Source organism: Xiphophorus maculatus, chromosome 1 (assembly GCF_002775205.1).
Source record: "Xiphophorus maculatus strain JP 163 A chromosome 1, X_maculatus-5.0-male, whole genome shotgun sequence".
Taxonomy (NCBI): Eukaryota; Metazoa; Chordata; class Actinopteri; order Cyprinodontiformes; family Poeciliidae; genus Xiphophorus; species Xiphophorus maculatus.
Genome location: NC_036443.1, coordinates 30,604,258 through 30,631,699, shown reverse-complemented (window position 1 = coordinate 30,631,699; position 27,442 = coordinate 30,604,258). Strand labels below are relative to the sequence as shown.

Sequence of the window (27,442 nt, the reverse complement as noted above, 5' to 3'; positions counted from 1 at the left end):
GACATTCAACCAACTTCCTCCACATGTTCCTTCCTATTCAGGCTGGAAACAGTTTTTAAACTACCTTCATAGTTTGGAAGGAGTTTGTCAAAGTTTTCGTCCCCATCAGGCTGTTTGTAGCGAACAAAGCAAAACAAACTGAGCAAAATGTAAATGCAAGTTAGGTTTATTGAGGAAAGTTGAAATAGAAGCAAAAAAAGATGAAGATTGGAGAAGAAAAACAAATAAAATGCTAAGTAAACATAAAAAGAAACTGAAGACAGATGAAGCTGCACATCAGTGGATCACAACGTCTGTAGATGTTACTGATTATGATGCATTTCATCCTCAGCACAGCAGATCTGATCGTCGCTTCATTCAGTTGCAAATGGAACTGAAAACATGGAAATATTAACAATATCGTTTCAGCAGAATGCATTTTAGACATCAGAAAGTGAAATATCACCAGTTCTAAAGCTGCAACAAGGCCTCTGGAGAGTCAAGGCTGGTTTTCTGTCTTTGGTGTAAAAATTAAATATATTCTTTCTAAGTAAATGCAGAAAGACCCAGGCTAGGATTCAAACCCAGGACCTTGTTGCTGCAAGGCATTAGTGCTACTGACTGTGTTACTGAGCTGGACTGGAACATTAAAGCGGATGAGGGAAAAGTTTTAACCAGACTACAGAGTTTGGACAAAACCTGCTCCACAGGATCGCCATGGCAACCAAACTCCGAGTCTTGATATTTTATTATGGGATGTTTACGTTTTTTATTTAAAAAAGAAAGAAAGAAATTCGAGGAATCAAAAAACAGGAATAAACAAATTAATAAATAAAATAAATACATATAAAAAACAAAATATGAATGAAAATTTAAAATAAAAAATGAAACCTTGGAAATATGGATGAATTGAGAATCCTAAAAAGATTATTTCACCTAATTAATTTCCTAATTGAAAAGCTGGGTTTGTTAATCAGGTTAAAAACATGGTAAATTAAGCTGCTACTAATGGAGTTTCTTCAAGATAAAGAAAAGGAAATTTAAATCAGCTGAATAAAACAAATGTGACATTAATGCTTTTCAATGTTGTTCTTGAATTTTAGAAATATTTTAGTGAAGTTAGACCATAAACTCACTTTCACATAGATATAGCACCTCCAGGTACTTGTAGGTCCCAACACAGGGATCTCCGAACACAGCGCTGCTGGCTAAGACAGCGCACGCTGATCTCCCCTCGCATCTGTGGATTCACATCAAGGTCAGTTTCCTAGAAATTGTGATTTGTCGTTTCTTGGATTTGTTAATTAATATCCAGTTAGAAAACCCTTTAGGAAAGATTGAAGCTCTGTACTTCTGAAACACGGATTCTGCCCTCGTAGCACAATTAGTGTTCTTCGTCTGCTCTGCAGGTATCCCATAGGAGCACGTCATCCGATCGCTGCGTCCATATATAGCACCGATCACAAATATATCCTCATTCGCTGTTGGAAGACAGAAGACGAAATGTTGGAAATCTGAAAGTATTCATGGTGTAATGCTCCAGAACAACCAGTAAAACCAGTAACCTTACCACACGATATTTGAGCCTCTGATCCCTCACATGCCACAACAGTTCTTATTCCTGCAAACGACCCTGGTTCTGTTATATGAGAGATTCAGATCATATTAATATCAATACACTGAAAAGTTCAGCTATCCATGACCCAAAGCAAAATTTATGTTTCATAATTTCAGATTAAATAATCTTGTGTTCATACTAAAACTTGCAAAACTAACTTTTCGGTTTTTGAAAACCACGTCCAGCCTGTTAAAAAAAAAAACAACAAAATGAATCACAAATAGAAACGGCAGGATTTTTACTTCAAGCTCCTTAGAGATGTAAGCATCAAATTAAAATCTGGTTAAAATTTGAATGACAAGAAAACTATAATTGCTAAATAAAACCAGTAAAATAATGTTTTTAACAACAGATATTCAAACCACAAAGAGAAGAGAAGGTTTTCACTCACATTGATTTCCAGGACGAATCCACAAAGGAACAAAGTAAAAAGGACGAATTTCATCTGTATGAAAATAGGAAACATTCAGTTACTCTGAGATATGACTGAGAAAAACTCAATGATTTGCTGAAATATTTTCAACAATCTGCTAAACTAAATGGCACAGTTGAATTAATAAATATGAACATAAAGTTTTTTGCAAGACTTAATCTTACTATTAATTTTCCAGTTTTAAGTCAAATCTTACCTTGTTGTGATGAAGAATCCAAGCAGCAGCAGCAGCAGGACTCACTAGCAGCAGTGTGCCTTCAACCAGGGAATGGAGGGTTTATAAACCTTCACTGATGATCTGACAGAGGAACAAAATGTCTTTATCCAGGCAACAATTCAGCCTGTTGAGTTTTTCTGACCAGAAGTTCAGGTTGGTGATGGGTGTGTCACACCTGAAGCCTTTTCTCCTCATTCCTGTTGATAAATCACTGATCATCTCTTTATAGCCCCCAGCCCAGCTAGCAGGTACACCAGACTGAAAATGTTGGGATGGAAAAACCCAGTTGGGTTTTAGTTACTGGCTGCAGCAGCCAGGTGGGATTTTCTGTTAACAAAGATTCTTGGCCTTGATGTGGATCGTGATTCTGTCAGCCGTCTCCATCTGCTCTCTGGTTTTATACAGGAATCATAAACCATTAATGTCTTTATCTGCTCTATGAAATCCCGTTATTTTACTCTTGGATGAGTTCAATATTTAAAACCTTACTAATATCTCTGGAAACATGTTGGAGCTAACGATTCCTTCTGAATTTGCTTTTTCTCAGTTTTGTCAGATTGTGGACAAATTTCAGTGTCATGCAAAGTTGATTCCAGTAACTACAAAATGCTGTTTTAAATGATGAATTAATTTCAATCCTCTCTATAGATTTTGTTGAAATATAGCTTCATTTATCATGCCATGATGTAAATACATTTAGGAAGAGAGAAGAAATAAATCTTTGCTATTTGAGTCTGGAAATGGTCACCAAGTCGTTTCTAAGGCCTTGGGATTCTGGAAAAGCACAGAGAGAAAATTATCTGTAACTGTGATGTGGATGTTTCTGCACCAGAGTCTGTGCTGCTTTGTCTGGGACTGGAGGCTCACATTTATGTTTATGAATATTTCTGTTGAATGAGATCCCCATAAGCATCAGCAACATGCTATAAACTACAAACGGATTAAGATTTAGGCATAAATATCTTGTATGAATGGTGTGATATCTAATGATAAGAGCTTCTTCTCAAAGATAAAATGTTTAAGGCAAACATTTCAGGGAGAATAAGAACAGTTTTGTTTAGCAACAGCATAAAATCCAACTGGTTTTTCCAAACTAACACCTTAAGCCTGACGTTAACATTCTGACAACCAGGAAACAGCAAAAGGTTAAATAAGCTCTAATAATCAGAAATGTGAAGAAGTAGCTTCAGGATTGACCTCCTTCTGACCCCAAGCCTTCCCCTTACTCACTCTGGTCACAATTAAAGTGGACCTGGCCGTTCTGCACGTTATTTTAAAGATTCCTTGGAGTTTTTCTTCAACTACTTGAGCTCCTCAGTGAAGGAAAGGCTCTTGAACAATGCAAAGCCATTTACACACTCCTCCATTAACACAAGGAGCACAATCCTGAGTTACTGCCGTAAGCAAAACTAACATGTGAGTCTTTTCTTTACTTTTCAGAAATAAGATTTAAATGCCCAGATTTGTTTGTCCTCTGGAGTTTTTCTTATGTTAATAATGCAGCAGCCCAGGAGCGAACTGTGGAGAGAAAAAGGCCTGGGAGATCCTGACAGACCGGCCTGTGTGTGTGTGTGTGTGTGTGTGTGGGTGTGTGTGTGTGTGTGTGTGTGTGTGTGTGTGCGTGTGTGTGTGTGTGTGTGTGTGTGTGAACCAGGTTTTTATGTGTTCATGGGAACCTTTAGTCCCTCTACATTGTGGGGACATCTCTTGGTCCCCATGAGGTAAAATGCTGATTTTGGGTTACAGTAAGGTATGTGATGGTGACTGAATGCTTGGTCTGTCAATGAAACACACAAACACACACACACACAACCAAGTGTGTGAGCAACAGGTATTTGATGCATTGTGGGACCATTTTCCTGACACATATTACATTGTGGAGACACTGCCCCTTGTGGGGACCAGGACTTGGCCCCCACAAGGGGAAATTGTGTTTTTGGGTTAAGAGTTAGGTTTAGGACTAGGATGTGTATTGAGTTTTGGTTAGGGTTGGGTTGTAGAAATTAATCGAAGTCAATGGAAAGTCCCTGCAAAGATAGAGAGACAAACATATGTGTGTGTGTGCATGTGTGGGCATGTGTGTGTGTGTGTGTGTGCGCATGTATGGGTGCGGTGGGCGTGTGCATGTGTGGGTTTTCTGTTATATAGGAATCAAAACATAAAACTACTATCAGAGTTTTGGGCCTTCTGGTGGTCTATTGCAAATCAATCGATCAAGTTTATTTGTATAGCACATTTCACCAAAAAAACTTTTTACATCATAAAACAGAAAAACAAAAAGTCATAAAAACAGAGCGATCATCAATATCATCAATAATCATCAATATCATGTTGATCAGTGTTCCATTCATTATGGTTAAAAGCAACTTTAAACAGGTGGGTTTTAGCCTTGACTTAAAGGTACTCAGTGTTTTGGCTGTTTTGAAGTTTTCTGGAAGTTGGTTCCAGAATTGTGGTGCATAGAAGCTGAATGCTGCTTCTCCATGTTTGGTTCTGGTTCTGATCCAGAGCAGAACCAGAAACAGAAGCTGAGAGGTCTGGAAGGTTGATCCTGCAGCAGCAGATATTTGATCCGTTCAGTGATTTATAAACTACCAGCAGTAGTTTAAAGTCTGTTCTCTCAGTGAATGACTGTAGAACTGGGTGATGTAGAACTATTCATTAATATCCACTTCTAGATGTGATGTTCATGTGGATTATTGTACTCTGAGTTCTCCCAGTTCCACTTGGTCGTGGCCCCAGTGACTTCTACATAACCTGCTTGCTAAGTTCTCACATGAGCATCTAAGAGCCACTCAGTTATGGGAACATTCAGTTTGTATTTACCAGCGTTTCATTGAAGGTGAAATAACAAAAAGTCATTCATGGATATATTTGTTACTAACTACAAACACCGACAAGGGTTGCTTGCTAACAGTTTGGTGTTTGCCAGCAGAGTTCAGCTACCAGCCTAGCTCCTGTGAAATGAGAGGAATACATTGTTAATCTTAAAAACTTAATTATTTAAAGTAAGGACATGTACATATTCCTCTTTCAGCTTTTTGTTTTATTTTGGCTGAAGAAGTTTACAAAGAGAAGCAGTTGGAGAGAAAAACTGTCTTTAAGTTTGATACAACAGGAAGAAAAATAAAAAGATTTTCAAAGCTATAATCTGTGATATTACTTTATTTGTTATGTTTAATTGTAATTCAGATTATTTTCTGTCAGCTTCTTGAGGACGCTAAGATCCTTCCAGGTTTTCAACAAGATGCTGCAGATCTTCTCTCAGTTTGTTGTCTTCAGCCATCATCTGTTGGGGCAGCAGCACCAGAGTCTTCATCAACATCCTGATGAAGAAGGCGACTTCTGCTTCTATTCTGGGCACGACTGGGGAACCTCTGGACATGATGATGATGCACAGAGGATTATTCATAAAATCAAGAAACTATGAACCCTGACAACCTCTTCAGACTGTCTTGGGAAAAGAGTGTGTTCAGTCAGAGGCTTCTTCAGATTTACTGTGATACAGACTGCTATAGGAGATCATTCCTGTCAACAGCCGTCAGCATCAAGAAGAACTGAAAAATTTGAATTAATAAGTTACAACAACATTTAATTTCCACTTGGAATCAATAAAGTATTTTTGGATTTGGACTCAGAAGATTGGAACCTGTTTTGATTTATGCATAGATATTTGAGGCAGGTGGCTCTTGATTTAAGTGCTTGATGGGTTGAGCTGCTTTAACTCATCTGTAAGTGTACTCTCCAAAGGATGCACTAGTTGGTGCAACTTAAAATATGTACTTTTATGTACTTGTTTTGTTAAGGGCAGTCAGTTTACATGCTTTTTGAGTTATTGATAACTAATTAGATTTTACAGTGTAGATGCTGATGGCTTTTGGCAGTAGAGATCTCTTGTAGCAGTCTGTATTACAGCGAGTCTGGAGAAGCCTCTGACCAAGACAATCTCATGAGGAGGGCGGTCAGGGTTGTCCAAACCTGAAGAAATAATTTTTATGACATTATGGTGATTTCTATCTTTAAACTAAGAAAGAGTCAAAGGAAACAAAAACAAAGAGATAAATAAAAATAACAACTGAATTTAGCACAGAGTATTTTTTAAAGTTTAAGGAAAGCAAATTTTTTATGTATTTAATTATTTACCAATTTAAGATCCTGGATTTGTTAATCAGGCTAAAGAAGAAAGTGAATAAAGCTGCTACTGATGGCTTTTTGTTTAGAAAAGGCACAACATTCAAATGAGCAGGAACAACATCCATAAAGTTGCTGTTTGTGTTGCAACAACTTGTTGAAGCTGTTCCTGTTTTGAGAAGGATTTTAGTGAAGTGAGAGCCTGAACTCACCGTAACAAATATATTCCACCTCCAGGTACTTGTAGGTTCCATAGCAGGGATCTCCGAACACATAGTTACTGGCTTTGACTTTACACCACTGTTTCCCGTTGCATCTGTGGATTCAGATCAAAGTCAGCGATTTGCCTTTCTTAGTCCTCCTCATTCACTCATTCACATACAGTTTGATAAACCTTCAGGAAATACTGAAGCTCTGTACCTCTCACCAACTTCCTCTGCGTATGTGAAGCATTCAGTGTTCTCTAGCTGGTCGGCCGGTCTACCAGCGCTGCACGTCTTCTTATCAGTGCGTCCGTATGTAGCACTGGTCACATAGATAGCCTGACCTTCTTCTGCCAGAGCGAAGAGGAAATGTTGGAAACCTGAATGTATTCATGGTGTAATGCTCCAGAACCGACCAGTGAAACCAGTGACCTTACCACAGTGGAGTCGAGCCACTGTTCCTTCACAGGCAACAAGGGATTTTTTCTCTGGGAGCCATGCTGCATGAGACATTCAGATCATATTCATATCAGGACACAGAAAAGTCCAAACACCCACGAACTAAAGATAAATTCATGTTTAACAGTTTTAGATCCAATAAATGATGAACATTCAACATCAGCCTTCATGCCCAGCTTGTCTTCATACTAAAACCTGCAGCGCCACCTTGTGAACTCAAAACACCAGAAAGATTAAAGCACAAACCTCCTGATGAACTTTTTCCCTGTTAACCAAGAGAGACAGATATAAAAAATAATTACTTTTAAAAACTTTTTTGTCTTCAAAGTTTTTAGAGTTGATTGAAGATAAAGTTATCATCGTTTATCTGCTGTTCATACAGACACATTTCTGTGTTTCACTGCCTGTTTCACATACAGTCAAAATAAAGACATAAAAACACAAAATGTAGATTTTTAACAACTGATTTTTTAAACAGCAAACAGAAGAGAAGATTTTCACTCACATTGATTTTCAGGATGAATCCACAAAGGAACAAAGTAAAAAGAACAAATTTCATCTGTATGAAGATAAGAAACATTCAGTTACTCTGAAATATGACTCAAAATATTAGAGGATTTTCTACAACATTTTCAACAAGCTGCTGAACCAAATCATACATTTCATCCATCAATATAAACATGATGGAAACAAGTTTTCATGTCTCCGAGAATCAGAACTAGAATTTATCATAACATATATTAGAAGAACAGAATTGTAAGCAGCTTTTTTTGGGTTTGTTCAGTCAAATTTTACCATCTTGTGATGAAGAATCAAAGCAGCAGCAGAAACCAGATTCACTAGCAGCAGTGTGCCTTCAACCAGGGAATGGAGGGTTTATAAACCTTCACTGATGATCTGACAGAGGAACAAAATGTCTTTATCCAGGCAACAATTCGTCCTGTTGAGGTTTTCTGACCAGAACTCCAGGTTGGTGATGGGTGAGGCAGGAATGTGTCAGGTTTTATCAGATTATGGAAATATTTCAGTGCTGTGCTTAGATGATTCAAGTAACTGTAAAAATGTGCTTTAAAATTTTATAAATTTAACAGTATGAATTTATTTTTAGTATCCATGTTTTTGATTCAGTTTCACTAGCAACACTCAGGGTAAAGTGCAGCCAAACTGTAAAAGCAGATTACTGGTAGGGGCCAGATGCATTCTGGGAAACGACAGGTGTAGAGCTAGTTTGGTCTCTTCACATGTCAGATATCCAGCTGGTTGGTTATCTGCTGTGCAGCAGTGTGCAGCTGTTGTTGTCCAGTTGGTTCCATGGTTATCAGCTGTTGTGATGATGTAGAGAACTCTCCGTTTGGATCAGCTGTTCTTGTTTTCTGTCCTGTTTTCTCCATCAGGACAGTGCCAATGTGCAACAGTATACTGGGTGCAATGTACTGTTGAAATGTACATCAGTGCTTTATTGATGATCTCAGTCAGTTAAACTGTCTTGCATTACTTCCTACAAGGATCTGTTGAATGTGAAGAGGATTTAATGCAGAAAGGAGTGAAATTGAAATGAGACAAAACAGAAATATAAACCAAATACAAATCCTACTATGGTCAAATAAATATTATAGCTTATAAGGTTCATTTAAACTTGGAATTCCCCTTAGATAAAGTTAGATGAGGCTAAAATATGTTCATGTTCAGACATGCTGCTGCCCAAGATAAATGTGAATTTGACTGTTGCCAAACTTTGCAGAATAACTAAGGCTGACATGTCCCACTATTGGGAGCAATTTAGTTAGGATAGTCAAAGGATTGAGAAAGATACAGATATTTGTGTTAAGTACAAACTTGTGAAAAAACCCAGAGTGAGGCATATGGAGATATGGCCAAACATAGAGTGTATGAAATGTTGAGAACAATCCAAAGAAGCATTCTAAAAATCTGAGCTCATTTGAATGAGAGTGTGATGTTTTAGGAACTTTTTAAAGTTTGGAGGTCGGATGAAGCATTTTTCCATTTTTGTAAATAAGCCCCACAAACCTCAGCCAACCATGACCACATTAAATATGGAAGGTAAAACTAATGGCGTGAAAGTATATGCAACGTTTGGCAAAATAAAAATGCTAGTTTTTGTGTGTAAACAAAAAAACATCCTAAATGTGTCACTTCTGGTTGGCGGCCATCTTGATCTGATCCAGATGACAGCAGGCAGCGTTCTCACAGACATTCAACCAACTTCCTCCACATGTTCCTTCCTGTTCAGGCTGGAAACAGTTTTTTAAACTACCTTCATAGTTTGGAAGGAGTTTGTCAAAGTTTTCGTCCCCATCAGGCTGTTTGTAGCGAACAAAGCAAAACAAACTGAGCAAAATGTAAATGCAAGTTAGGTTTATTGAGGAAAGTTGAAATAGAAGCAAAAAAAGATGAAGATTGGAGAAGAAAAACAAATAAAATGCTAAGTAAACATAAAAAGAAACTGAAGACAGATGAAGCTGCACATCAGTGGATCAACGTCTGTAGATGTACTGATTATGATGCATTTCATCCTCAGCACAGCAGATCTGATCGTCGCTTTATTCAGTTGCAAATGGAACTGAAAACATGGAAATATTAACAATATCGTTTCAGCAGAATGCATTTTAGACATCAGAAAGTGAAATATCACCAGTTCTAAAGCTGCAACAAGGCCTCTGGAGAGTCAAGGCTGGTTTTCTGTCTTTGGTGTAAAAATTAAATATATTCTTTCTAAGTAAATGCAGAAGACCCAGGCTAGGATTCAAACCCAGGACCTTGTTGCTGCAAGGCATTAGTGCTACTGACTGTGTTACTGAGCTGGACTGGAACATTAAAGCGGATGAGGGAAAAGTTTTAACCAGACTACAGAGTTTGGACAAAACCTACTCCACAGGATCGCCATGGCAACCAAACTCCGAGTCTTGATATTTTATTATGGGATGTTTACGTTTTTTATTTAAAAAAGAAAGAAAGAAATTCGAGGAATCAAAAAACAGGAATAAACAAATTAATAAATAAAATAAATACATATAAAAAACAAAATATGAATGAAAATTAAAAATAAAAAAGGAAACCTTGGAAATATGGATGAATTGAGAATCCTAAAAAGATTATTTCACCTAATTAATTTCCTAATTGAAAAGCTGGGTTTGTTAATCAGGTTAAAAACATGGTAAATTAAGCTGCTACTAATGGAGTTTCTTCAAGATAAAGAAAAGGAAATTTAAATCAGCTGAATAAAACAAATGTGACATTAATGCTTTTCAATGTTGTTCTTGAATTTTAGAAATATTTTAGTGAAGTTAGACCATAAACTCACTTTCACATAGATATAGCACCTCCAGGTACTTGTAGGTCCCAACACAGGGATCTCCGAACACAGCGCTGCTGGCTAAGACATCGCACGCTGATCTCCCCTCGCATCTGTGGATTCACATCAAGGTCAGTTTCCTAGAAATTGTGATTTGTCAGTTTCTTGGATTTGTTAATTAATATCCAGTTAGAAAACCCTTTAGGAAAGATTGAAGCTCTGTACTTCTGAAACACGGATTCTGCCTCGTAGCACAATTAGTGTTCTTCGTCTGCTCTGCAGGTATCCCATAGGAGCACGTCATCCGATCGCTGCGTCCATATTTAGCACCTGATCACAAATATATCCTCATGCGCTGTTGGAAGACAGAAGACGAAATGTTGGAAATCTGAAAGTATTCATGGTGTAATGCTCCAGAACAACCAGTAAAACCAGTAACCTTACCACACGATAAGTGAGCCTCTGATCCCTCACATGCCACAACAGTTCTTATTCCTGCAAACTGACCCTGGTTCTGTTATATGAGAGATTCAGATCATATTAATATCAATACACTGAAAAGTTCAGCTATCCATGACCCAAAGCAAAATTTATGTTTCATAATTTCAGATTAAATAATCTTGTGTTCATACTAAAACTTGCAAAACTAACTTTTCGGTTTTTGAAAACCACGTCCAGCCTGTTAAAAAAAAAAACAACAAAATGAATCACAAATAGAAACGGCAGGATTTTTACTTCAAGCTCCTTAGAGATGTAAGCATCAAATTAAAATCTGGTTAAAATTTGAATGACAAGAAAACTATAATTGCTAAATAAAACCAGTAAAATAATGTTTTTAACAACAGATATTCAAACCACAAAGAGAAGAGAAGGTTTTCACTCACATTGATTTCCAGGACGAATCCACAAAGGAACAAAGTAAAAAGGACGAATTTCATCTGTATGAAAATAGGAAACATTCAGTTACTCTGAGATATGACTGAGAAAAACTCAATGATTTGCTGAAATATTTTCAACAATCTGCTAAACTAAATGGCACAGTTGAATTAATAAATATGAACATAAAGTTTTTTGCAAGACTTAATCTTACTATTAATTTTCCAGTTTTAAGTCAAATCTTACCTTGTTGTGATGAAGAATCCAAGCAGCAGCAGCAGCAGGACTCACTAGCAGCAGTGTGCCTTCAACCAGGGAATGGAGGGTTTATAAACCTTCACTGATGATCTGACAGAGGAACAAAATGTCTTTATCCAGGCAACAATTCAGCCTGTTGAGTTTTTCTGACCAGAAGTTCAGGTTGGTGATGGGTGTGTCACACCTGAAGCCTTTTCTCCTCATTCCTGTTGATAAATCACTGATCATCTCTTTATAGCCCCCAGCCCAGCTAGCAGGTACACCAGACTGAAAATGTTGGGATGGAAAAACCCAGTTGGGTTTTAGTTACTGGCTGCAGCAGCCAGGTGGGATTTTCTGTTAACAAAGATTCTTGGCCTTGATGTGGATCGTGATTCTGTCAGCCGTCTCCATCTGCTCTCTGGTTTTATACAGGAATCATAAACCATTAATGTCTTTATCTGCTCTATGAAATCCCGTTATTTTACTCTTGGATGAGTTCAATATTTAAAACCTTACTAATATCTCTGGAAACATGTTGGAGCTAACGATTCCTTCTGAATTTGCTTTTTCTCAGTTTTGTCAGATTGTGGACAAATTTCAGTGTCATGCAAAGTTGATTCCAGTAACTACAAAATGCTGTTTTAAATGATGAATTAATTTCAATCCTCTCTATAGATTTTGTTGAAATATAGCTTCATTTATCATGCCATGATGTAAATACATTTAGGAAGAGAGAAGAAATAAATCTTTGCTATTTGAGTCTGGAAATGGTCACCAAGTCGTTTCTAAGGCCTTGGGATTCTGGAAAAGCACAGAGAGAAAATTATCTGTAACTGTGATGTGGATGTTTCTGCACCAGAGTCTGTGCTGCTTTGTCTGGGACTGGAGGCTCACATTTATGTTTATGAATATTTCTGTTGAATGAGATCCCCATAAGCATCAGCAACATGCTATAAACTACAAACGGATTAAGATTTAGGCATAAATATCTTGTATGAATGGTGTGATATCTAATGATAAGAGCTTCTTCTCAAAGATAAAATGTTTAAGGCAAACATTTCAGGGAGAATAAGAACAGTTTTGTTTAGCAACAGCATAAAATCCAACTGGTTTTTCCAAACTAACACCTTAAGCCTGACGTTAACATTCTGACAACCAGGAAACAGCAAAAGGTTAAATAAGCTCTAATAATCAGAAATGTGAAGAAGTAGCTTCAGGATTGACCTCCTTCTGACCCCAAGCCTTCCCCTTACTCACTCTGGTCACAATTAAAGTGGACCTGGCCGTTCTGCACGTTATTTTAAAGATTCCTTGGAGTTTTTCTTCAACTACTTGAGCTCCTCAGTGAAGGAAAGGCTCTTGAACAATGCAAAGCCATTTACACACTCCTCCATTAACACAAGGAGCACAATCCTGAGTTACTGCCGTAAGCAAAACTAACATGTGAGTCTTTTCTTTACTTTTCAGAAATAAGATTTAAATGCCCAGATTTGTTTGTCCTCTGGAGTTTTTCTTATGTTAATAATGCAGCAGCCCAGGAGCGAACTGTGGAGAGAAAAAGGCCTGGGAGATCCTGACAGACCGGCCTGTGTGTGTGTGTGTGTGTGTGTGTGGGTGTGTGTGTGTGTGTGTGTGTGTGTGTGTGTGCGTGTGTGTGTGTGTGTGTGTGTGTGTGAACCAGGTTTTTATGTGTTCATGGGAACCTTTAGTCCCTCTACATTGTGGGGACATCTCTTGGTCCCCATGAGGTAAAATGCTGATTTTGGGTTACAGTAAGGTATGTGATGGTGACTGAATGCTTGGTCTGTCAATGAAACACACAAACACACACACACACAACCAAGTGTGTGAGCAACAGGTATTTGATGCATTGTGGGACCATTTTCCTGACACATATTACATTGTGGAGACACTGCCCCTTGTGGGGACCAGGACTTGGCCCCCACAAGGGGAAATTGTGTTTTTGGGTTAAGAGTTAGGTTTAGGACTAGGATGTGTATTGAGTTTTGGTTAGGGTTGGGTTGTAGAAATTAATCGAAGTCAATGGAAAGTCCCTGCAAAGATAGAGAGACAAACATATGTGTGTGTGTGCATGTGTGGGCATGTGTGTGTGTGTGTGTGTGCGCATGTATGGGTGCGGTGGGCGTGTGCATGTGTGGGTTTTCTGTTATATAGGAATCAAAACATAAAACTACTATCAGAGTTTTGGGCCTTCTGGTGGTCTATTGCAAATCAATCGATCAAGTTTATTTGTATAGCACATTTCACCAAAAAAACTTTTTACATCATAAAACAGAAAAACAAAAAGTCATAAAAACAGAGCGATCATCAATATCATCAATAATCATCAATATCATGTTGATCAGTGTTCCATTCATTATGGTTAAAAGCAACTTTAAACAGGTGGGTTTTAGCCTTGACTTAAAGGTACTCAGTGTTTTGGCTGTTTTGAAGTTTTCTGGAAGTTGGTTCCAGAATTGTGGTGCATAGAAGCTGAATGCTGCTTCTCCATGTTTGGTTCTGGTTCTGATCCAGAGCAGAACCAGAAACAGAAGCTGAGAGGTCTGGAAGGTTGATCCTGCAGCAGCAGATATTTGATCCGTTCAGTGATTTATAAACTACCAGCAGTAGTTTAAAGTCTGTTCTCTCAGTGAATGACTGTAGAACTGGGTGATGTAGAACTATTCATTAATATCCACTTCTAGATGTGATGTTCATGTGGATTATTGTACTCTGAGTTCTCCCAGTTCCACTTGGTCGTGGCCCCAGTGACTTCTACATAACCTGCTTGCTAAGTTCTCACATGAGCATCTAAGAGCCACTCAGTTATGGGAACATTCAGTTTGTATTTACCAGCGTTTCATTGAAGGTGAAATAACAAAAAGTCATTCATGGATATATTTGTTACTAACTACAAACACCGACAAGGGTTGCTTGCTAACAGTTTGGTGTTTGCCAGCAGAGTTCAGCTACCAGCCTAGCTCCTGTGAAATGAGAGGAATACATTGTTAATCTTAAAAACTTAATTATTTAAAGTAAGGACATGTACATATTCCTCTTTCAGCTTTTTGTTTTATTTTGGCTGAAGAAGTTTACAAAGAGAAGCAGTTGGAGAGAAAAACTGTCTTTAAGTTTGATACAACAGGAAGAAAAATAAAAAGATTTTCAAAGCTATAATCTGTGATATTACTTTATTTGTTATGTTTAATTGTAATTCAGATTATTTTCTGTCAGCTTCTTGAGGACGCTAAGATCCTTCCAGGTTTTCAACAAGATGCTGCAGATCTTCTCTCAGTTTGTTGTCTTCAGCCATCATCTGTTGGGGCAGCAGCACCAGAGTCTTCATCAACATCCTGATGAAGAAGGCGACTTCTGCTTCTATTCTGGGCACGACTGGGGAACCTCTGGACATGATGATGATGCACAGAGGATTATTCATAAAATCAAGAAACTATGAACCCTGACAACCTCTTCAGACTGTCTTGGGAAAAGAGTGTGTTCAGTCAGAGGCTTCTTCAGATTTACTGTGATACAGACTGCTATAGGAGATCATTCCTGTCAACAGCCGTCAGCATCAAGAAGAACTGAAAAATTTGAATTAATAAGTTACAACAACATTTAATTTCCACTTGGAATCAATAAAGTATTTTTGGATTTGGACTCAGAAGATTGGAACCTGTTTTGATTTATGCATAGATATTTGAGGCAGGTGGCTCTTGATTTAAGTGCTTGATGGGTTGAGCTGCTTTAACTCATCTGTAAGTGTACTCTCCAAAGGATGCACTAGTTGGTGCAACTTAAAATATGTACTTTTATGTACTTGTTTTGTTAAGGGCAGTCAGTTTACATGCTTTTTGAGTTATTGATAACTAATTAGATTTTACAGTGTAGATGCTGATGGCTTTTGGCAGTAGAGATCTCTTGTAGCAGTCTGTATTACAGCGAGTCTGGAGAAGCCTCTGACCAAGACAATCTCATGAGGAGGGCGGTCAGGGTTGTCCAAACCTGAAGAAATAATTTTTATGACATTATGGTGATTTCTATCTTTAAACTAAGAAAGAGTCAAAGGAAACAAAAACAAAGAGATAAATAAAAATAACAACTGAATTTAGCACAGAGTATTTTTTAAAGTTTAAGGAAAGCAAATTTTTTATGTATTTAATTATTTACCAATTTAAGATCCTGGATTTGTTAATCAGGCTAAAGAAGAAAGTGAATAAAGCTGCTACTGATGGCTTTTTGTTTAGAAAAGGCACAACATTCAAATGAGCAGGAACAACATCCATAAAGTTGCTGTTTGTGTTGCAACAACTTGTTGAAGCTGTTCCTGTTTTGAGAAGGATTTTAGTGAAGTGAGAGCCTGAACTCACCGTAACAAATATATTCCACCTCCAGGTACTTGTAGGTTCCATAGCAGGGATCTCCGAACACATAGTTACTGGCTTTGACTTTACACCACTGTTTCCCGTTGCATCTGTGGATTCAGATCAAAGTCAGCGATTTGCCTTTCTTAGTCCTCCTCATTCACTCATTCACATACAGTTTGATAAACCTTCAGGAAATACTGAAGCTCTGTACCTCTCACCAACTTCCTCTGCGTATGTGAAGCATTCAGTGTTCTCTAGCTGGTCGGCCGGTCTACCAGCGCTGCACGTCTTCTTATCAGTGCGTCCGTATGTAGCACTGGTCACATAGATAGCCTGACCTTCTTCTGCCAGAGCGAAGAGGAAATGTTGGAAACCTGAATGTATTCATGGTGTAATGCTCCAGAACCGACCAGTGAAACCAGTGACCTTACCACAGTGGAGTCGAGCCACTGTTCCTTCACAGGCAACAAGGGATTTTTTCTCTGGGAGCCATGCTGCATGAGACATTCAGATCATATTCATATCAGGACACAGAAAAGTCCAAACACCCACGAACTAAAGATAAATTCATGTTTAACAGTTTTAGATCCAATAAATGATGAACATTCAACATCAGCCTTCATGCCCAGCTTGTCTTCATACTAAAACCTGCAGCGCCACCTTGTGAACTCAAAACACCAGAAAGATTAAAGCACAAACCTCCTGATGAACTTTTTCCCTGTTAACCAAGAGAGACAGATATAAAAAATAATTACTTTTAAAAACTTTTTTGTCTTCAAAGTTTTTAGAGTTGATTGAAGATAAAGTTATCATCGTTTATCTGCTGTTCATACAGACACATTTCTGTGTTTCACTGCCTGTTTCACATACAGTCAAAATAAAGACATAAAAACACAAAATGTAGATTTTTAACAACTGATTTTTTAAACAGCAAACAGAAGAGAAGATTTTCACTCACATTGATTTTCAGGATGAATCCACAAAGGAACAAAGTAAAAAGAACAAATTTCATCTGTATGAAGATAAGAAACATTCAGTTACTCTGAAATATGACTCAAAATATTAGAGGATTTTCTACAACATTTTCAACAAGCTGCTGAACCAAATCATACATTTCATCCATCAATATAAACATGATGGAAACAAGTTTTCATGTCTCCGAGAATCAGAACTAGAATTTATCATAACATATATTAGAAGAACAGAATTGTAAGCAGCTTTTTTTGGGTTTGTTCAGTCAAATTTTACCATCTTGTGATGAAGAATCAAAGCAGCAGCAGAAACCAGATTCACTAGCAGCAGTGTGCCTTCAACCAGGGAATGGAGGGTTTATAAACCTTCACTGATGATCTGACAGAGGAACAAAATGTCTTTATCCAGGCAACAATTCGTCCTGTTGAGGTTTTCTGACCAGAACTCCAGGTTGGTGATGGGTGAGGCAGGAATGTGTCAGGTTTTATCAGATTATGGAAATATTTCAGTGCTGTGCTTAGATGATTCAAGTAACTGTAAAAATGTGCTTTAAAATTTTATAAATTTAACAGTATGAATTTATTTTTAGTATCCATGTTTTTGATTCAGTTTCACTAGCAACACTCAGGGTAAAGTGCAGCCAAACTGTAAAAGCAGATTACTGGTAGGGGCCAGATGCATTCTGGGAAACGACAGGTGTAGAGCTAGTTTGGTCTCTTCACATGTCAGATATCCAGCTGGTTGGTTATCTGCTGTGCAGCAGTGTGCAGCTGTTGTTGTCCAGTTGGTTCCATGGTTATCAGCTGTTGTGATGATGTAGAGAACTCTCCGTTTGGATCAGCTGTTCTTGTTTTCTGTCCTGTTTTCTCCATCAGGACAGTGCCAATGTGCAACAGTATACTGGGTGCAATGTACTGTTGAAATGTACATCAGTGCTTTATTGATGATCTCAGTCAGTTAAACTGTCTTGCATTACTTCCTACAAGGATCTGTTGAATGTGAAGAGGATTTAATGCAGAAAGGAGTGAAATTGAAATGAGACAAAACAGAAATATAAACCAAATACAAATCCTACTATGGTCAAATAAATATTATAGCTTATAAGGTTCATTTAAACTTGGAATTCCCCTTAGATAAAGTTAGATGAGGCTAAAATATGTTCATGTTCAGACATGCTGCTGCCCAAGATAAATGTGAATTTGACTGTTGCCAAACTTTGCAGAATAACTAAGGCTGACATGTCCCACTATTGGGAGCAATTTAGTTAGGATAGTCAAAGGATTGAGAAAGATACAGATATTTGTGTTAAGTACAAACTTGTGAAAAAACCCAGAGTGAGGCATATGGAGATATGGCCAAACATAGAGTGTATGAAATGTTGAGAACAATCCAAAGAAGCATTCTAAAAATCTGAGCTCATTTGAATGAGAGTGTGATGTTTTAGGAACTTTTTAAAGTTTGGAGGTCGGATGAAGCATTTTTCCATTTTTGTAAATAAGCCCCACAAACCTCAGCCAACCATGACCACATTAAATATGGAAGGTAAAACTAATGGCGTGAAAGTATATGCAACGTTTGGCAAAAATAAAAATGCTAGTTTTTGTGTGTAAACAAAAAAACATCCTAAATGTGTCACTTCTGGTTGGCGGCCATCTTGATCTGATCCAGATGACAGCAGGCAGCGTTCTCACAGACATTCAACCAACTTCCTCCACATGTTCCTTCCTGTTCAGGCTGGAAACAGTTTTTAAACTACCTTCATAGTTTGGAAGGAGTTTGTCAAAGTTTTCGTCCCCATCAGGCTGTTTGTAGCGAACAAAGCAAAACAAACTGAGCAAAATGTAAATGCAAGTTAGGTTTATTGAGGAAAGTTGAAATAGAAGCAAAAAAAGATGAAGATTGGAGAAGAAAAACAAATAAAATGCTAAGTAAACATAAAAAGAAACTGAAGACAGATGAAGCTGCACATCAGTGGATCACGTCTGTAGATGTACTGATTATGATGCATTTCATCCTCAGCACAGCAGATCTGATCGTCGCTTTATTCAGTTGCAGATGGAACTGAAAACATGGAAATATTAACAATATCGTTTCAGCAGAATGCATTTTAGACATCAGAAAGTGAAATATCACCAGTTCTAAAGCTGCAACAAGGCCTCTGGAGAGTCAAGGCTGGTTTTCTGTCTTTGGTGTAAAAATTAAATATATTCTTTCTAAGTAAATGCAGAATGACCCAGGCTAGGATTCAAACCCAGGACCTTGTTGCTGCAAGGCATTAGTGCTACTGACTGTGTTACTGAGCTGGACTGGAACATTAAAGCGGATGAGGGAAAATTTTTAACCAGACTACAGAGTTTGGACAAAACCTACTCCACAGGATCGCCATGGCAACCAAACTCCGAGTCTTGATATTTTATTATGGGATGCTAACTTTTTTTATTTAAAAAAGAAAGAAAGAAATTCGAGGAATCAAAAAACAGGAATAAACAAATTAATAAATAAAATAAATACATATAAAAAACAAAAAATGAATGAAAATGAAAAATAAAAAAGGAAACCTTGGAAATATGGATGAATTGAGAATCCTAAAAAGATTATTTCACCTAATTCATTTCCTAATTGAAAAGCTGGGTTTGTTAATCAGGTTAAAAACGTGGTAAATTAAGCTGCTACTAATGGAGTTTCTTCAAGATAAAAAAAAGGAAATTTAAATCAGCTGAATAAAACAAATGTGACATTAATGCTTTTCAATGTTCTTGAATTTTAGAAATATTTTAGTGAAGTTAGACCATAAACTCACTTTAACATAGATATATCACATCCAGGTACTTGTAGGTCCCAACACAGGGATCTCCGAACACAGAGCTGCTGGCTAAGACATTGCACGTTGATTTCCCCTCGCATCTGTGGATTCACATCAAGGTCAGTTTCCTAGAAATTGTGATTTGCAGTTTCTTGGATTTGTTAATTAATATCCAGTTAGAAAACCCTTTAGGAAAGATTGAAGCTCTGTACTTCTGAAACACGGATTCTGCCTTTGTAGCACAATTAGTGTTCTTCGTCTGCTCTGCAGGTATCCCAACGGAGCACGTCATCCGATCGCTGCGTCCATATTTAGCACTGATCACAAATATATCCTCATGCGCTGTTGGAAGACAGAAGACGAAATGTTGGAAATCTGAAAGTATTCATGGTGTAATGCTCCAGAACAACCAGTAAAACCAGTAACCTTACCACACGATAAGTGAGCCTCTGATCCCTCACATGCCACAACAGTTTTTATTCCTCCAAATGACCTTGGTTCTGTTATATGAGAGATTCAGATCATATTAATATCAATACACTGAAAAGTTCAGCTATCCATGACCCAAAGCAAAATTTATGTTTCATAATTTCAGATTAAATAATCTTGTGTTCATACTAAAACTTGCAAAACTAACTTTTCGGTTTTTGAAAACCACGTCCAGCCTGTTAAAAAAAAAACAACAAAATGAATCACAAATAGAAACGGCAGGATTTTTACTTCAAGCTCCTTAGAGATGTAAGCATCAAATTAAAATCTGGTTAAAATTTGAATGACAAGAAAACTATAATTGCTAAATAAAACCAGTAAAATAATGTTTTTAACAACAGATATTCAAACCACAAAGAGAAGAGAAGGTTTTCACTCACATTGATTTCCAGGACGAATCCACAAAGGAACAAAGTAAAAAGGACGAATTTCATCTGTATGAAAATAGGAAACATTCAGTTACTCTGAGATATGACTGAGAAAAACTCAATGATTTGCTAAAATATTTTCAACAATCTGCTAAACTAAATGGCACAGTTGAATTAATAAATATGAACATAAAGTTTTTTGCAAGACTTAATCTTACTATTAATTTTCCAGTTTTAAGTCAAATTTTACCTTGTTGTGATGAAGAATCCAAGCAGCAGCAGGACTCACTAGCAGCAGTGTGCCTTCAACCAGGGAATGGAGGGTTTATAAACCTTCACTGATGATCTGACAGAGGAACAAAATGTCTTTACTCCTTCAACAATTCAGCCTGTTGAGTTTTTCTGACCAGAAGTTCAGGTTGGTGATGGGTGTGTCACACCTGAAGCCTTTTCTCCTCATTCCTGTTGATAAATCACTGATCATCTCTTTATAGCCCCCAGCCCAGCTAGCAGGTACACCAGACTGAAAATGTTGGGATGGAAAATCCCAGTTGGGTTTTAGTTACTGGCTGCAGCAGCCAGGTGGGATTTTCTGTTAACAAAGATTCTTGGCCTTGATGTGGATCGTGATTCTGTCAGCCGTCTCCATCTGCTCTCTGGTTTTATACAGGAATCATAAACCATTAATGTCTTTATCTGCTCTATGAAATCCCAGTTATTTTACTCTTGGATGAGTTCAATATTTAAAACCTTACTAATATCTCTGGAAACATGTTGGAGCTAACGATTCCTTCTGAATTTGCTTTTTCTCAGTTTTGTCAGATTGTGGACAAATTTCAGTGTCATGCAAAGTTGATTCCAGTAACTACAAAATGCTGTTTTAAATGATGAATTAATTTCAATCCTCTCTATAGATTTTGTTGAAATATAGCTTTATTTATCATGCCATGACGTAAATACATTTAGGAAGAGAGAAGAAATAAATCTTTGCTATTTGAGTCTGGAAATGGTCACCAAGTCGTTTCTAAGGCCTTGGGATTCTGGAAAAGCACAGAGAGAAAATTATCTGTAACTGTGATGTGGATGTTTCTGCACCAGAGTCTGTGCTGCTTTGTCTGGGACTGGAGGCTCACATTTATGTTTATGAATATTTATGTTGAATGAGATCCCCATAAGCATCAGCAACATGCTATAAACTACAAACGGATTAAGATTTAGGCATAAATATCTTGTATGAATGGTGTGATATCTAATGATAAGAGCTTCTTCTCAAAGATAAAATGTTTAAGGCAAACATTTCAGGGAGAATAAGAACAGTTTTGTTTAGCAACAGCATAAAATCCAACTGGTTTTTCCAAACTAACACCTTAAGCCTGACGTTAACATTCTGACAACCAGGAAACAGCAAAAGGTTAAATAAGCTCTAATAATCAGAAATGTGAAGAAGTAGCTTCAGGATTGACCTCCTTCTGACCCCAAGCCTTCCCCTTACTCACTCTGGTCACAATTAAAGTGGACCTGGCCATTCTGCACGTTATTTTAAAGATTCCTTGGAGTTTTTCTTCAACTACTTGAGCTCCTCAGTGAAGGAAAGGCTCTTGAACAATGCAAAGCCATTTACACACTCCTCCATTAACACAAGGAGCACAATCCTGAGTTACTGCCGTAAGCAAAACTAACATGTGAGTCTTTTCTTTACTTTTCAGAAATAAGATTTAAATACCCAGATTTGTTTGTCCTCTGGAGTTTTTCTTATGTTAATAATGCAGCAGCCCAGGAGCGAACTGTGGAGAGAAAAAGGCCTGGGAGATCCTGACAGACCGGCCTGTGTGTGTGTGTGTGTGTGTGTGTGTGTGTGTGTGTGTGTGTGTGTGTGTGTGTGTGTGTGTGTGTGTGTGTGTGTGTGTGTGTGTGTGTGTGTGTGTGTGTGTGTGTGTGTGTGTGTGTGTGTGTGTGTGTGTGTGTGTGTGTGTGTGTGTGTGAACCAGGTTTTTATGTGTTCATGGTAACCTTTAGTCCCTCTACATTGTGGGGACATCTCTTGGTCCCCATGAGGTAAAATGCTGATTTTGGGTTACAGTAAGGTATGTGATGGTGACTGAATGCTTGGTCTGTCAATGAAACACACAAACACACACACACACAACCAAGTGTTTGAGCAACAGGTATTTGATGCATTGTGGGACCATTTTCTTGACACATATTACATTGTGGAGACACTGCCCCTTGTGGGGACCAGGACTTGGCCCCCACAAGGGGAAATTGTGTTTTTGGGTTAAGAGTTAGGTTTAGGACTAGGATGTGTATTGAGTTTTGGTTAGGGTTGGGTTGTAGAAATTAATCGAAGTCAATGGAAAGTCCCTGCAAAGATAGAGAGACAAACATATGTGTGTCTGTGCATGTGTGGGCATGTGTGTGTGTGTGTGTGTGTGCGCATGTATGGGTGCGGTGGGCGTGTGCATGTGTGGGTTTTCTGTTATATAGGAATCAAAACATAAAACTACTATCAGAGTTTTGGGCCTTCTGGTGGTCTATTGCAAATCAATCGATCAAGTTTATTTGTATAGCACATTTCACCAAAAAAACTTTTTACATCATAAAACAGAAAAACAAAAAGTCATAAAAACAGAGCGATCATCAATAATCATCAATATCATGTTGATCAGTGTTCCATTCATTATGGTTAAAAGCAACTTTAAACAGGTGGGTTTTAGCCTTGACTTAAAGGTACTCAGTGTTTTGGCTGTTTTGAAGTTTTCTGGAAGTTGGTTCCAGAATTGTGGTGCATAGAAGCTGAATGCTGCTTCTCCATGTTTGGTTCTGGTTCTGATCCAGAGCAGAACCAGAAACAGAAGCTGAGAGGTCTGGAAGGTTGATCCTGCAGCAGCAGATATTTGATCCGTTCAGTGATTTATAAACTACCAGCAGTAGTTTAAAGTCTGTTCTCTCAGAGAATGACTGTAGAACTGGGTGATGTAGAACTATTCATTAATATCCACTTCTAGATGTGATGTTCATGTGGATTATTGTACTCTGAGTTCTCCCAGTTCCACTTGGTCGTGGCCCCAGTGACTTCTACACAACCTGCTTGCTAAGTTCTCACATGAGCATCTAAGAGCCACTCAGTTATGGGAACATTCAGTTTGTATTTACCAGCGTTTCATTGAAGGTGAAATAACAAAAAGTCATTCATGGATATATTTGTTACTAACTACAAACACTGACAAGGGTTGCTTGCTAACAGTTTGGTGTTTGCCAGCAGAGTTCAGCTACCAGCCTAGCTCCTGTGAAATGAGAGGAATACATTGTTAATCTTAAAAACTTAATTATTTAAAGTAAGGACATGTACATATTCCTCTTTCAGCTTTTTGTTTTATTTTGGCTGAAGAAGTTTACAAAGAGAAGCAGTTGGAGAGAAAAACTGTCTTTAAGTTTGATACAACAGGAAGAAAAATAAAAAGATTCTCAAAGCTATAATCTGTGATATTACTTTATTTGTTATGTTTAATTGTAATTCAGATTATTTTCTGTCAGCTTCTTGAGGACGCTAAGATCCTTCCAGGTTTTCAACAAGATGCTGCAGATCTTCTCTCAGTTTGTTGTCTTCAGCCATCATCTGTTGGGGCAGCAGCACCAGAGTCTTCATCAGCATCCTGATGAAGAAGGCGACTTCTGCTTCTATTCTGGGCACGACTGGGGAACCTCTGGACATGATGATGATGCACAGAGGATTATTCATAAAATCAAGAAACTATGAACCCTGACAACCTCTTCAGACTGTCTTGGGAAAACAGTGTGTTCAGTCAGAGGCTTCTTCAGATTTACTGTAATACAGACTGCTATAGGAGATCATTCCTGTCAACAGCCATCAGCATCAAGAAGAACTGAAAAATTTGAATTAATAAGTTACAACAACATTTAATTTCCACTTGGAATCAATAAAGTATTTTTGGATTTGGACTCAGAAGATTGGAACCTGTTTTGATTTATGCATAGATATTTGAGGCAGGTGGCTCTTGATTTAAGTGCTTGATGGGTTGAGCTGCTTTAACTCATCTGTAAGTGTACTCTCCAAAGGATGCACTAGTTGGTGCAACTTAAAATATGTACTTTTATGTACTTGTTTTGTTAAGGGCAGTCAGTTTACATGCTTTTTGAGTTATTGATAACTAATTAGATTTTACAGTGTAGATGCTGATGGCTTTTGGCAGTAGAGATCTCTTGTAGCAGTCTGTATTACAGCGAGTCTGGAGAAGCCTCTGACCAAGACAGTCTCATGAGGAGGGCGGTCAGGGTTGTCCAAACCTGAAGAAATAATTTTTATGACATTATGGTGATTTCTATCTTTTAACTAAAAAAGAGTCAAAGGAAACAAAAACAAAGAGATAAATAAAAATAACAACTGAATTTAGCACAGAGTATTTTTTAAAGTTTAAGGAAAGCAAATTTTTTATGTATTTAATTATTTACCAATTTAAGATCCTGGGTTTGTTAATCAGGCTAAACAAAAAAGTGAATAAAGCTGCTACTGATGGCTTCTTGTTTAGAAAAGGCACAACATTCAAATGAGCAGGAACAACATCCATAAAGTTGCTGTTTGTGTTGCAACAACTTGTTGAAGCTGTTCCTGTTTTGAGAAGGATTTTAGTGAAGTGAGAGCCTGAACTCACCGTAACAAATATATTCCACCTCCAGGTACTTGTAGGTTCCATAGCAGGGATCTCCGAACACATAGTTACTGGCTTTGACTTTACACCACTGTTTCCCGTTGCATCTGTGGATTCAGATCAAAGTCAGCGATTTGCCTTTCTTAGTCCTCCTCATTCACTCATTCACATACAGTTTGATAAACCTTCAGGAAATACTGAAGCTCTGTACCTCTCACCAACTTCCTCTGCGTATGTGAAGCATTCAGTGTTCTTTAGCTGGTCGGCCGGTCTACCAGCGCTGCAAGTCTTCTTATCAGTGCGTCCGTATGTAGCACTGGTCACATAGATAGCCTGACCTTCTTCTGCCAGAGCGAAGAGGAAATGTTGGAAACCTGAATGTATTCATGGTGTAATGCTCCAGAACCGACCAGTGAAACCAGTGACCTTACCACAGTGGAGTCGAGCCACTGTTCCTTCACAGGCAACAAGGGATTTTTTTCTCTGGGAGCCATGCTGCATATGAGACATTCAGATCATATTCATATCAGGACACAGAAAAGTCCAAACACCCACGAACTAAAGATAAATTCATGTTTAACAGTTTTAGATCCAATAAATGATGAACATTCAACATCAGCCTTCATGCCCAGCTTGTCTTCATACTAAAACCTGCAGCGCCACCTTGTGAACTCAAAACACCAGAAAGATTAAAGCACAAACCTCCTGATGAACTTTTTCCCTGTTAACCAAGAGAGACAGATATAAAAAATAATTACTTTTAAAAACTTTTTTGTCTTCAAAGTTTTTAGAGTTGATTGAAGATAAAGTTATCATCGTTTATCTGCTGTTCATACAGACACATTTCTGTGTTTCACTGCCTGTTTCACATACAATCAAAATAAAGACATAAAAACACAAAATGTAGATTTTTAACAACTGATTTTCTAAACAGCAAACAGAAGAGAAGATTTTCACTCACATTGATTTCCAGGATGAATCCACAAAGGAACAAAGTAAAAAGAACAAATTTCATCTGTATGAAGATAAGAAACATTCAGTTACTCTGAAATATGACTCAAAATATTAGATGATTTTCTACATTTTCAACAAGCTGCTGAACCAAATCATACATTTCATCCATCAATATAAACATGATGGAAACAAGTTTTCATGTCTCTGAGAATCAGAACTAGAATTTATCATAACATATATTAGAAGAACAGAATTGTAAGCAGCTTTTTTGGGTTTGTTCAGTCAAATTTTACCTTGTTGTGATGAAGAATCAAAGCAGCAGCAGAAACCAGATTCACTAGCAGTAGTGTGCCTTCAACCAGGGAATGGAGGGTTTATAAACCTTCATTGATGATCTGACAGAGGAACAAAATGTCTTTATCCAGGCAACAATTCGTCCTGTTGAGGTTTTCTGACCAGAACTCCAGGTTGGTGATGGGTGAGGCAGGAATGTGTCAGGTTTTATCAGATTATGGAAATATTTCAGTGCTATGCTTAGATGATTCAAGTAACTGTAAAAATGTGCTTTAAAATTGTATAAGTTTGATGCCCTCTATTAATTGTGTGCAAGTATAACAATATTATTTTATATTCTCATGTTTTTGATTCAGTTTCACTAGCAACACTGAAGGTTTAGTGCAGCTAAACTGAAGAATTAATAATATTATCCACATAGAAACCTTCTGACAACATGAAGTAGGGTAAAGGTCTCATAAAGCAACAGATCATGATGTGTTGGCGTTGTCTCGTTTGGACCCACCCAAGTGTTAGGCTCCAGGAAGAAATCAAACCAAATCAATCATCAATATTTGATGTGATGGTTGGTAAAGTAAAGTTTAAGTGACTTAATGGTGCATGAATATTCAGCTGGATGTTGCTTTAGACAGGAAATAAATCTTTATTTTTCAGTTCTGGTATTCTTTTGTCTTGTTAGCAGAGGGGTTCTACAGCATTTTAATGTCGGGGGCCGGATGCATTCTGGTATACAACAGGTGTAGAACTAGTCTGGTCTCTTTCCATGTCAGATTTCAGATATCCAAGCAGTAGTTTATCTGTTTGTTGTGCGGCAGTGTGCAGTTGTTGTTGTCCAGTTGGTTCCATGGTTACCAGCCGTTGTGATGATGTAGAGAACTCTCTGTTTGGATCAGCTGTTCTTGAACGCATCCTGTTTTCTCCATCAGGACAGTGCTGAGTGGGTTCTGCTGACTGTGGCCTGATGTCAGTAGAGCTTACTTGTTTCTGATTCAGAGAGCAAAATATTTTTGATGATGATTCGGATTCTTAACAGGACAAACAAAACAATCGCAGAATTTT

General features: G+C 37.7%; 3 protein-coding genes across 3 annotated transcripts; all 3 read right to left on the bottom strand.

Moving 5' to 3' along the window:
* Nucleotides 1-213: 213 nt before the first annotated feature.
* On the bottom strand, nt 214-26,146 carry LOC111608522 (L-rhamnose-binding lectin CSL3-like). Its single transcript, XM_023333277.1, has 12 exons — nt 26,097-26,146; nt 25,838-25,856; nt 25,567-25,630; nt 25,347-25,479; nt 25,139-25,242; nt 20,719-20,795; nt 20,481-20,534; nt 20,249-20,276; nt 20,043-20,111; nt 19,824-19,953; nt 19,609-19,712; nt 214-373 (listed from the first exon to the last, which is right to left on the bottom strand). Coding segments are annotated over exons 1-11 (783 nt in total). The 5' UTR covers nt 26,099-26,146; the 3' UTR covers nt 214-373; nt 19,609.
* LOC111608600 (L-rhamnose-binding lectin CSL3-like) lies at nt 5,276-11,691 on the bottom strand. Its single transcript, XM_023333592.1, has 11 exons — nt 11,639-11,691; nt 11,476-11,534; nt 10,579-10,594; nt 10,363-10,466; nt 7,836-7,918; nt 7,546-7,599; nt 7,287-7,305; nt 7,019-7,081; nt 6,799-6,931; nt 6,591-6,694; nt 5,276-5,624 (listed from the first exon to the last, which is right to left on the bottom strand). Exons 1-11 carry the CDS (start codon nt 11,689-11,691, stop codon nt 5,599-5,601), a joined length of 714 nt encoding a protein of 237 aa, XP_023189360.1. The 3' UTR covers nt 5,276-5,598.
* On the bottom strand, nt 14,525-19,194 carry LOC111608541 (L-rhamnose-binding lectin SML-like). Its single transcript, XM_023333359.1, has 7 exons — nt 19,179-19,194; nt 19,098-19,114; nt 16,536-16,554; nt 16,268-16,330; nt 16,048-16,180; nt 15,840-15,943; nt 14,525-14,873 (listed from the first exon to the last, which is right to left on the bottom strand). The coding sequence occupies exons 1-7, from the start codon at nt 19,192-19,194 to the stop codon at nt 14,848-14,850; spliced, it is 378 nt and encodes a 125-aa protein (XP_023189127.1). The 3' UTR covers nt 14,525-14,847.
* Nucleotides 26,147-27,442: the final 1,296 nt, after the last annotated feature.